General features: G+C 43.5%; 1 protein-coding gene across 7 annotated transcripts in view; it reads left to right on the plus strand.

Moving 5' to 3' along the window:
- The window catches only part of LOC133350734 (glutamate receptor ionotropic, delta-2-like), a 211,307-nt gene that overhangs the window by 169,697 nt on the left and 28,796 nt on the right, over positions 1–12,814 (plus strand). For all 7 annotated transcript variants that reach the window (XR_009756103.1, XR_009756102.1, XM_061565416.1 and 4 more), the window contains exons 10-12: positions 3,311–3,508; positions 7,312–7,615; positions 11,682–11,820. Coding sequence is in view for 5 of the 7 variants with exons in the window: in XM_061565416.1 (XP_061421400.1) it covers positions 3,311–3,508; positions 7,312–7,615; positions 11,682–11,820 (641 nt within the window). In the remaining 2 variants the exon portion in view is untranslated. The remainder of the gene's footprint in view (positions 1–3,310; positions 3,509–7,311; positions 7,616–11,681; positions 11,821–12,814) is intronic.

The following is a 12,814-nucleotide window of genomic DNA, read 5'->3' on the forward strand; positions in this document are numbered from 1 at the left end:
AGATCTGGACAAAGTCCCATTGGTGAGCTCCTCCGGCAGGCAAGGCTGCGTTGGCTTAGCCATGTAGCCCGCATGCCTAGCCACCGCATGCCTAAACAGCTTTTGCTCGGCCGGATCGAGGGGGCTAGATGGGCACGGCATGGGCTAGGGAAGAGATGGAGTGATGTGGTACAAGAGGATGTGAAGCTTAGTGGACTAGCCGATGACTGGTACCAGCGGTCTCAAGATTGGCCTCTGGAGTGGAGGCTCGTGAAGGACGCTACTGGGCAGTTGGAGGCAGTCGCCCTCCAACAACAACGGAGGGCGGAGGAGCGACACTTACAACAACGAGCGGAGAGCCGGGTGGCTGAAGCACAGCAAGTTGTCACATTAGGGAGCACAGGTGGTGCATCAGCGAGTCGTCTCAGTCAGTCGACCTGTGGCATCTTGGTCTGCCCCATGACCTCCTGCCAGCGGGCGTTGGACACTTCACGTGGCCTCAAGGTGCACATAGCCTGGCACAAGTATCGTGGTGACGTCTCCGCCACTTAGTGGCGAATGGCGGTTGTTGTTATTGCAAAGAGTTTGGCCAAAATGTCAATGAAAATGTGCCCTATGAAACAAAGTACATTCGCAAGTTATTTAAACATTTTTTTATTTTAAATCTAGGTCTGCTGTGACTATCAACAAATTATTATGAGTATGTAAGCTTGTTTAACTATGGAAGCCTTGCTGAGTTTTAACTTTTTTTGGGAGGGTCCCGCTAAGTTTTTCACAGTAGGGGGTGACAGTTGCTTTGTTTCCCAATGAAGTAATTGACGAGTAATTTAGGACATTTTGCAATTTCGGCCATAGAGTCGGCACACGTGGCCTTCTCTTATTTATCGCATCGTGTTGAGAGGATCTTGAACTGCGGTTCGTGTTTATTTTTCTGTCCTTACCCCCGCGCCCACGATGAACACGGTTGGCTACGTACGGTGCGAAAGAAGTTAAACACACACTGTACGTGTACGTGCAATGTCTACTTGTGACGCTGATGGCGCGTAGTGTTTATGGTAGACACTCGGCGGAGTATTAACCACTTCAGCCGTAGGCTGGAACCGCGAACGTCTACAACAGGCGGCAATTGCGTTACCGCTGGGCAATGTCGCGGCCAGCAAACAACCTGGGAGCCAATGCACCTTTTTTAATTGTCTTGCTGCTTCTGTGCATGTGGCTCGGTAATATAAACGTGCCCCTAAAACTCCTCGCCATGCCACCGGCGGACGCACAGGTGTGTAGCTGTCAGCACAGAGCTGTAAATCAAGCCGAGTGTGCCGTAAACACACATTCATAAGGCAGGACCTGCCCTCAGAGTTGCTGCTGGCAGAGTAATTTCTGCTCAATAAATATTCATGAAGGTCTGATGTCTGCCTCGAGACCCCTTTTTTGTTGCCGACTATGGCAGATCCGCGCGTCCAATTGAGTCGCGAGTCTTGACCGAACGGCATTAGATGGGGAGAAATAGAGAGCGAGTGAGCAGGGCTATGGGTTGTGAGCAAATGTATTTTTGGACAAGTTTTTAAGATTATTTTAAAAATGTTTTTGTTAAGTGTTATCGTTAAATGTATTCTTCCTGCACCTACGGCCTGTATTGAATTTATCTCAAATTCGTCATTTATACAAATCTGTATTTGAGTGAACAGCATTTTTCGTGTGCTTAAAATAAGCCTTATTTTATAATTGTGTAGTGAGTTCAATTGAGTCGCAGACGTAGACTTGGAGGCAACACATTTATTCAAGTCCAACACACGGGGTAACTTTCCCCTTAACAGAATAACAACCTATGATGGTGACCACCAGGCTAACTACACTAATTACAACGTAACTGCTACTACAGACCGGGACCAACAGCTTGGGTCCAGGTCCACGTGTTGGAGACTCGTTCAACGGAGAACATAGACGAATATTTCTTCCAGGATGAACAGCAACCCTTGTCCCTCTCGGGACCCGGCTTATATTCTCTGCGGTGTGGCTGGCTGCACCCTTGGCCACGCCCACCTTCCAGAATCCTCGGGAAGGATCTGGATCCCAACCACGTGACCACCCCTATCCCCCACTTGGGGCCCCTTTGTAGACTTAACTGGTCAACCAGAGTGCCATGGTCTTTAGTAACCTCATCCTTCAGCCGGTACTCACACACCCTGTCCTGTTGGGTTGGCACTGCACGCCAAGCGTGGTGCCATCTAGCGCTATAAATCAGCGCTCACCGGGCCCCTCTAGGGCCGGTACTACGCCCACAACACCCTCGTGGTGTCCGCGATGTGGTGACATCGCACGTCGTGCCTCTCTAGAGCCGGCACTGTACGATGACATCCAGCGATGTCACTACAATTGTAATAAGAAAAGTGTTCACTTAAGAAATTATGCATTCATGTTTACTGATAGAGAGTCAAAGCAATCTTTGCCACATTTATTTGTTATAATACAATTAGTATAATTTCACTATGTATTTAATTTGAAACAAACTGCTTTTGTGAGTTTATACATTTCTATGATTTACATTTAATATTTTTTTCTCCAAAGTAATTTCAACCTTGGCACATTCAAATCAACTTGTGCGTTTTGAGGAAAGAAAGCATATGCAGTACACCAGGAATACATTTCAAAAGCAATTATATGTGGATATTTATACTTACATCAAATGAGGATTGCTTTCTTGGTAAAAATTTGCCCATCTGCTCCTCCACAGTTAAACTTTGTATTGCAGGCACTTGACACTCATGTGGGTGTCACACTTGTCTTCCTTAATAGGCTTGAGAGGGCCAATGTTTAGAGCATTGTGTATATCATTAGGTATGCCGTGTGAAAACTTGTACAGAGGAATGACGTTAAAAGCAGCTTAAATGCTCATTAGATTTTCTCATTTTTATAGAGTAACACAGCTTTCCACCTTCTCGGCATTTGATATTCGCGAGATTGTAGCCGGCATAAGTGGCAGTGGCATAACATATCCTCGTGAATTGCAAAGCTTAACATGAAATTACCCATGTGCTAAATCACAAAGGCAGCAGCACATCTTTGGCATGAAAATGTAAAGAAGTAGTGTGGGCTTTGTGCTCGGAATGGGAAGTGTATGCATGAGGAATTTTGCGAGTTTTAGTAAAAATTCTCAGTAGGAAGGCACCGTGGAATACTACTTGCGACTACGAATACAGCTTTCTCGCGACGCTCCCCCACCCTCCCACTTTCCCATCCAAAGGCCCTCTCTTTGCTGTGCATAAAATCTGATCGTATTAATATTTATTGCTATTACAAGTGCACTGCCATAATGCGTTTTCTTTTTTTGCAGGAGGAGCCCTTTGTGATGCTCGCTGAGAACGTGCTCGGCAAGCCCAAGAAGTTCCAGGGATTCTCCGTGGACGTGATGGATGCCCTCTCCAAGTCGCTTGGCTTCTCCTACGAGATCTTCATGCCAGCCGACCTCAGCTACGGCCTTCCCCAGGCTGACGGCACGTGGAGCGGCATGATTGGAGAGCTCCTCAACAAGGTGATAAAGTTGGTGATAAGCGTATGTAATGACAGTCATCTGGTCATAATTTCTTACTTGCAATGTGCCGCACAGTATTCGCTCACTCTCAAAGAGAACGACTCAGAGGGGTGAAGAATTACAGACAAGCAGAAAAGGCAGCCAGGCTGTGAGCCCATGCCAAATTCACCCCTAAGCTCTGTGGTCCTCTATATAGGAAGGTCAATTAATTGGTCTTTTCATGTGGGAGCAGACCAAAGCACCCATTTTTTATTTGTTTGGGGTTTTACTGGATGTCATTTGGTATGATGTTCGACGCTGCACTCACTGCACATGCTCAGAGCGACTCCAGGAAGTTTACAATTAAACAAAAAAAATCAGTTGCTTAACAAACTTAACAAACACATGGAGCAATACTTTGGACATTTTGCCGGAGAACACGCGATACAACCCGAGCTACGGCATAACTGCGAAAACCTACAAAGTAAGAGATATTACGGTTTTTGAGTCACAAATAAACCTTCATGTAGAAATACATATTCCGTGCACACACACACACAAGTATAAAGCTCGATATGAGTGTCACAAATCACAAGAGCCTGTGTGTATGTGTATAGTTTCATTGACTAGCTCAAGCTGCTCTGTATTTTTCTTTTAAAATGAACGGTGCTGGATGGGCCACCCTGTAGTATGGCTGAGGTCATGTCCTAAAAAAACGTCCTTATTATGTGACGGTCCTTTCAACCACGGGTTGCATTTCGTACAGCATTGTTCGAAATAATGAGGCAAATACAGATAAACCGATAACCCACAAATCAATGTGTGCAGAGAGGAAACTAAACCCAGACAGAAAGAGAATCCAACTTGTTATATCTTCCTGAGACTCGACAGGATTATGTCAATAGTGTAGCTGAAGCTTTTGGAGAGAGTTTCCCCTAATTTCCTATTGAGTAGTATGATCTACCAAAGTGATAACATTGTAATGACTTTTTCCCTTTAAGTGGAGATATCCTTCTGAGGCAAAGTTGTAGCAGGAATTGGCCTATGGGGTATTTGCACGTCTGCAGTTTGTTGATAAGCAGTACAACTTTAGGGCTTAGAAAGTGGATATGTTTGAAACTGTCTCAAGGTGAACATTTTAATTATGAAACATTTGGTGTAGTCCCATCTAAATGTAGCCGTGGTAGAATATTAAAAACATGACGATAATGTCCTGCTACACCAACGTGTTTGTTTTAGCTGTGGCGGCTTGGGGGGGAAGCCTTCATCAGACAGTGGATTGACGGTGGCTGATGAGGGCGATGATGCATTTATTTCAACACGGTAGAATGTAAAATGCAGTATTTATGCCTTGTATTTGATAAATGTGAGATTCATATGCAATTTGGAATATCCTGCTGACTGAAACATGTTTTTAATTACCATTCATTTGATGTTAAAGTACTTCAATCAAATCAGGTAAATTTGTGGAAAATGAACTTCAAATTAATGACAAAACAACTCTTAACATATGAATGGTTTTAAATTTACCACTCTTAATATAAATGCAACTTTCCGTATACAGGCAGCATATAGATTTGTTTTTATCTTCTAAGTGCCATATGGAGAGCTTGAGACACATTTCCACATCGGTATGTTTAATACAACTTGGGTTTTTAAAGAGTCTTAATGTGGTCACTTTTCAAAGCCCTGCACAATTCGCAAGAGGTGCACATCATGAGCAGGAGAAGAGGAGGGGTTTTTCAGCCTATAATGATCCACACCTCCAATTCAATGAATTGTCACAATTCAGATTTTCGATTTCATTTAAGAATAATATATATTTTTTTTACATTGTTACGAATGAAGTACCACCGGTGGCTGCGAGGTTTAAATTTACCAATTGCGTAAGAATTGGATGTGGATTGATTGTAATATATGAACCGTTGCGTTGTTGCGAGTATTTATTTATTTATTTTGGATGCCAAAGGAAAGTCGATCACTGCATGACAAAGAAGGACGTAAAATTTAAAATTGCAGCTTTCTCAGTGGCTCAATGAGTGGCTCGCAATCGGAAGGTTGCGACTTAAGCTCATGATTGGGGTGCTGACTTAGCCCATCATCCCTCCGGGGTAAATTAAATGACTACCACTTTGCGGAGAAGTCAACAGAGGTTGTCCTATAGAGAGACTCACACCCCACCCAAAGGGATGTGGAATTTCCGCCACCAGTGGCTCAGGCCTTTAAACAGGAGATGAACACCAATGCCTCAGTGCTCACTGGAGCAGGACATGATTGGCTTATTTCACTTTGACATATTGGAGGGACAGCGTAGTAGTCATTGGCAGAAGACGGAAAGTCTCAAGCATGGACTTAATTTCAACAGGCGCACTGTGGATGGCCAGGGAATTGGGATGCCAGAATACGGGGATAGCAGCAACAATAAGAACTCTCCTATTGAGTGGACGTTGACTGGAGGGGTTGGTTTTTTGCAGTGGTGAGCATGCGAATAGGGAGTAGATAGACACAAGATGTAGGAGATAACATCGGGGTGATGTGTGAGTGCGGTTCCTTTGTGTGTGTATATAACAAAAACATTCTACCTGACACAGCTGGGGGTGGGGGGCTGTAGGATGCGTTTCAAAGCATGTGCTGTCTCGGGAGGTAGGGTCATGTATAAACATGTATAAACACGTGTCAGCCCGATTTACTCTGCCTCCCGTGGTACAGCCATTTTGTTACTTGCTTCAGTGAACTGCAACCTGCCTAGTTTGCTGACTCACTTCCATAACTTATATTTTTTTGCTCATTCTGAATATCAAAATGATTAGAAACGTAGGCTTACTTATGAGATGCTTTTTGTAAATTAAAAGTGTTTTATTTTCTAAAGGAGACCCGGTATAATAATTCTATTTGCAGAAGTCAGAGGTTATATCATCTGAAAAAAAGGAAAATATTTCAAAAGAGCTTGCAAGATTTATACCAAGTGACGTTTCCCATCTTCTTACGTACGGCCAGATAAATATCAACTTTTAAGTATCTGCCCAGTTTAGTTAGCAAGTAGATGGCTTCACTCGGTGAGTGGCAAATTGCTTCATTGCCTCTGGAGTTTACAGTGGTTCACTGTGTGGTCAATTACCTGGTCAGTGTTTCTGCAATCAAATGTCGTAATTCGTTTGAAATTTGTCTTTGAAGGTAGTGGGTGGATGTGTCATGAGATGTGCATATTTTATGAGACGTGGACTATTTCTTTCAAGGTGGATTAAAAACGTTTTTCATAATCAACCAAGACAATAATTCTCTGATGTTTTCAGATTGTTCCGTATCTTCTCCCGCACGATGTCTGACGTTTCACTCCATGTGCTGGGTACTTCGTCAAGAGCTGAATTCAGATCCTGGACCATGTAATTCAGCTTTTAGCATGGAGAGAAACATGGGACATCATGCTCAACAAAGCACGGTCTAATCCGAAATGCTTCAACGAACAATACAGCAACAATAGCAACAGCCACCATTCATCATGTAGTGATGGAGATATCACCACAGCGCTTCTGGCAGACTAGGTGCACTTTGAGGCAACTATGAAGTGTCAAAGGCTTGCTGAGGAGGCCACAGGACAGACCCAAGTGTTATAATTTAACTGACTGAGATGATTGGCAGATGCACCATACAACACAACCGATAAAACATACGCCATGGTATAGTCAAAACAACAAGCCAAAAAAAAGTACTTGCCTTTCATTATTATCCACCAATATGTCCACGCGTTTGACCACATCCAACTTCTCGGCATGCTTGCCACCTTGTGACACCACCGTTGCGGGGTCTGCCGGTGGCGCGTGCAGAGGGCGGACGTGGCGATCTCGGCGCTCACCATCACTCCGGAGCGCGAGAGCGTCGTGGACTTCACCAAGCGCTACATGGACTACTCGGTGGGGGTGGCGGCGAGGCGCCCGACTGACTCGGCGGGGCTCTTCGCGCTGCTCAGCCCACTGGAGCCGGCCACGTGGGCATGCCTGGGCCTTGCCGTGGGGCTCGTGGGCCTCCTCGTCTACCTGTTGAACCGCGTGACCCCGCGCCGCGAGCCGCGCCACAGCCCCTCGCTCCCCGCCTCGCTCTGGCTCGTCTATGGCTCCTTCATGCAGCAGGGTGAGCACGCGCGTTCCTTGTGGTGGCGGTGGGTGGTGTGGGTGGTGTCGGGGTTCACGGCCATCGGCTTTGGCAACGAAATGCCAAGCGGCCATCACGGTTGCTGAGCACAGGCCTCGTGGCCCAAATTGTCAAAGAAAAAATGCAACAGCAGCACTATAGAAGATTTAATAGATCTTGACTTAAAGCTTTCCTGACTGCAGGAATTCATACTCTTTGGGGCTTTCGGTAAAGTCAGGTAGATAGAACAATTATACAAAATCACGACTTTTAAATCGCAACACGAGCAATCGTCTTCAGGTGAATAAATACAGCAGGCGAACTGCTGAGGTAGGAGAAATATAGCAGCCATAGGCAATAAAGGTTTGAGATGGGTGCATCCCAGGGGTAAGTGGGCGGGGCTAGAGATGGAATTTACAAGTAAATGTAATATCGCAGAGCTAGGTATACCTCGGCCATTGTATTGCTAGAGATTAGCATGTCAATCTGTTAATGTAACCCCATGACTACGGTGCTGAAGAACCCATTGTATTGCTAGAAATTAGAGATTTTCATGTCAATGTGAGATGGCTCCCGCAGCAGCGGCTGTGTTAATGAGACATATTCAGCCTATTAAACAACAATAGCCACCACCACGTCGAGGAAAAGGGGAGCAGCGGCTATGTTAGTGAGACATTTAGCCTGTTAATGTAAAGACAAGGTAATGTAACTCAGAGAGTCGGAAATAACTGTTAACATCGGCAGGTAGGATGGAAGTATCACAGCCAGTTATGACTTTACCTGGTTAATAACATCCTTCCAATTATTTCTCAGTTTGTACCTATCTTCTCGGTTGAAATTGTGTCTGCGTCTGAAATTGTGTCTGGGACACTCTGTCTACAGGAAAGCCGCCCACGCGGATGCCTACCTAAAACTTGACTCCCACCACCATCCAGCCCAGAAGAATTCCCTCATCAAATCTCTACACCACACGGCTCATTGCATTTCCATTTTTGTGTGTAAAAAAAACATTACATTCATCAGGAGATATGTTCTGTAATTTATCAGCAACGTATATGTGAAACAATGAATAATGCAGCAACTTATACCGGTGGATTCTTGTACGTGCATGCACACGTGCACACACGAGCTTCGGAACATAAATTATATATTTGGAAGAACGTAATCACCAGGTGGGGTGGTGACTGTTTTGTTGGCCGACTGTCTGTGTTGTATTGCATTATATTTCCAAGTTTACTATGTTTGTTTTCTCATTCATTTATACCTGATGACGGTTGCTTGTGTTGCAATCGAAACGTCGTATTCTATTATTATTTAATTTAATTTCTTTCTATGTGACTTTACCGAAAGAACCAAAGAGTAATAAATGATATCCAAGCGTGTGCTCAACAAAAACTCGAATATCCTGCTCCTTTTTAACATACTGTGTACATATTAAAACAAATAAAAGCAAATGTAACAGAAAATTAAATCACTAAAGTTTTATTTTCTTCAAAAAGAATCCTCAACTTGCCATATTTTTTCTGCTGCATCCTCCAGTTGAAGGAGCTTATGAATGTTTTAAAAGGGATTGCAGTGAATTTGCTACTTTTGAAATCACAAATGCAATTCACTGAAACAGCAACGTTCACTCGAGACTATGGAGGGGGCTTAAGGGATTTACTATTTTTCATATTAAAGTAAAATATCGCGCACATAACCCAGTCTTCCAGCAAGGTTGAAACAAATTACTTTATTTTGTGTTGGAAGGAAGAAATATCTCACATGCATCACTCGCCTGCCAAAGTCGAAAGCTTCGTTCTCACATCCAAACACTTTATTAAGGATTATGCCATAAAATCACCCATCAGTAACTTGTGACCTATGCCTACAGAAGGGCAAATCCACTTTGTGCTGTTTTCAGGGAAACTCCCTCCTCATCCGTACGTGATTCTCCACGCCAGATCCGCTGCAGCAAAACCGCATTACGTTTTCATTTGGGTTTCACGAAATATTGTTTTTTTTCTTTGGCAGTATATCCAAGATGACTCATCTGCCAAAAAGTAACATGCACACAGGAGCAATGATCTCTACCTTTTCTGCTCCGTGCTTTTGGAAACGCATTTCGATAGCGCCAGACTCATTTTTTTTGCAATATATGCGTGTATAAAAGCCGCTATGAGGTCATTTTAAGCAGTGTTTTTGTTATTATGTATTTATGGACTCAGGTGCTTACACAGTATAATATATTCATGGGCATCCTGTGGTTTATGTAACTCCTTTCATTAAAATTATCTAATTCCAGCTCGACTCTACCCACAGCTTTGAGTATTATGTAGAATCGTCGGATTATTTTTGCTCAGAAATCTTCAAACATGGACTTATTTATCTTTAATTGCAGCTAAATGGGCTGCTTTTGTTTTACCATGCACGTACAATATTACTCATAATAAAGACGATGTTTATAATTTGACAAGGGACCACAGGAAGATGTGATAGGTCATTAAATGAGACAATGAAAGTATGTGTTCTGTAACCATCAGTTGCAGCCAGTATTTAAATCACAACTATTTGTGTTTACCAGCAGTTTCTATTTGTATTGTGTCCGTGTAGTACATGGAGGGGCCAAATTAGAAATTGTATGTACATGATCCCCTGAACCAGATGGAACTACTACAACAGGCAACGACGGGAGGAGGCCTTCATCCAGCAGTGGCTAGATCACGGCTCATGCTGATGATAATTATTTATAACAGTTTATATATGTGCAATTAGAAACCAGTTGTGACATTTCAAACAACGAAGTGCTGTGACAAAAACACAGAGCTACCTGCCAGGGTTGCACGTTGGCTATGACATTTCAGTTAACGATTAGAAAACTCAGAAGATCGATTTATTTGAGATAAATACGTGAATGTGTACTTTGTTTACGACTGAACCAGTTTGTGGTTGCAGCATTACATGGCGTGGAGAGAGAGTGGCCACATCACCTCAGTGCCAAACCTCGACTGCTATTGCAAAACTTTGATGTTTTTTTGTTTAATTTATAAATCTATTTTTTTATTTAGGGCTCAAATGTCACATAACGTGCTGAATAGGTATTTAATTTGTTAATGTGTCTTAGAGAGATAAAAAAAAGTTCCATGGATGCATAATGTAATAAAGCAAAGTGGAAATAATGCATCAGGTCAAAGGGGTGATTACAAGACCAAAAGGTCACAAGGTAGAACACCCGTCGATAAACATTCACGTTTGTGAGAAGTTTTCTCAGAAATTAATTTAATAGAAGATTGTACTTTTAATTATTGTCAGCATGATTGCTTCGTCATTGTTATATGTGATTTCTAATGACCCCACTCTGGCGACCTGAAAACACCTCGCGCTAATATGCATGGTCATTACCATGAGCCATGCTTATTTGTAATTAAACTTTGTAGAAATTACATTACGTTAGGTGTTTATGTTTTATGTGCTTTTATTTATTTCCAGAATGCAATTACAATAATGATAATCACGTGTACAATGTGAATGTGGTGTATATTATTCTTGCCATTGCGCTGTGTAGCTCTCCTATATGTTTTTAGGGTTGTGCCTTTTGCTGTTTGACATGATGTTCAACGCTATATAATCGAGGATGAAAATGGAGCTGCTCAATCAGTTCCTAAATAAGCTTCCAGCACGCGGACATCGTTCTGGGGAGCACATGGCACACTTGAAGACACTAACTAAACTAAGCAATTATTTTATTTCCAGGTAAGGCCCACGGAGCTATAGAGCTCTTTTTCAAAAGCGACCTGGCCACAAATTATATCATATGGAAATGTGTAGCAGCCAACAAATACTCAAAACGCATGTTTCTAAATGTGGAGGGAAAACCCGGTCGACCCGGAGAAAAATCCACGCGAAACATACAGACTCCAAAACATACGGGCATCAGGGTCGGGATCGAACCCACGAGCTCCTGCATACCAGGCAAAGTAGTTAACATCTCCTAGCCACTGAGGCGGCCCCACAACGCGGAGCTAGACGCGATGGTTTGTTGCGTTGGTCTCTCATATATGTGCGCTTTGTGTTCTCGGCATTGCAGGTCCAGAACTATCGAGCAGCTCCCTGTCTGCCCGCCTGGTAATGGGCGTGTGGTGGCTCTTTGCGTTCATCGTCGTGTCCTCCTACACAGCAAGCCTCACTGCGCTGCTCACTATCAACCGCATGGAGCCTCCCATCAGGCAAGGAGATTGCTGTGTAGCGCCCACACACAGATGTGCACGGCACGGAGGGTGGGTATCCAGCACCACATGGAGCCAGTGGGAACGTAATGTGAAAATTGCCCCTGCAGTTCCAGTTTTGATAACAGGTGAAGTGCTTTGTTGGCTTCATCCTGGAAGGTGCTTTATAAATGTAATGCTGTTGTTGTCGTAGGGGTTTATGAGTACCTATGACATACAGCATGATTGAACGTACTATTCAAATGACTTGAGTTAGAAAGCAAATATGTATTTATATACATAGTTAAAAAATCATAATTATCAGCAGTGAACACAATGGGCTGCACATAAAACACATACGGCTTCAAGAGATGGTGATGCTTTTGGAAGGCCTGAATCAAGCAGTGGATTGATCATAGCTGCTGATGATGATGATGACGACATTATTGCACCACCACTATTACTACAACAATATTTTAATTGTGTATCTACCTGTGCGCAAGCCCTCCTGCTATAGCCAGTATCTTAGAGCCACCATCTTGCCCTTTGGCGACAGCATATGAGGAATTTGTCCATGGTGCACACGCTGAAAATATACTGCTGCTACACTTGGAAAATTGGAAAATGGCTTTAAGGCCTTTTGAATTGTCAAACTACATCCTCCAACCGTAACTACTTTGCTGTTGATCAAAAGAAGCAAAATGTCCTGTTAGCGACTGATAGCCGTAACCACACTGAGGCCGCCAATTGTTCTACCACCAAGGAAGTAATCCCATCTGCCATGTATGCATTATGCCCCCCATTCAAATCGGTTGTTTCTGTTGGCGTTCGAGTTTATTCCTAACAAGGTGTGACTGTAGGGACCACCTGCTGGGCCGGTTTTAACGGTGAAAGCAACTTGTCATCTCCTGTGTCGTGCCATCACACACCCTTGCGTGGAGAGAGAGTGCGCATCGGTAACCAAAGCGGAATGTTGAGGCACGAGCAAAACATTTACTGCAACGTTGGCACATGC

This window comes from Lethenteron reissneri, chromosome 34, assembly GCF_015708825.2.
Source record: "Lethenteron reissneri isolate LAM-NWPU_2019-01 chromosome 34, ASM1570882v1, whole genome shotgun sequence".
Classification (NCBI taxonomy): domain Eukaryota; kingdom Metazoa; phylum Chordata; class Hyperoartia; order Petromyzontiformes; family Petromyzontidae; genus Lethenteron; species Lethenteron reissneri.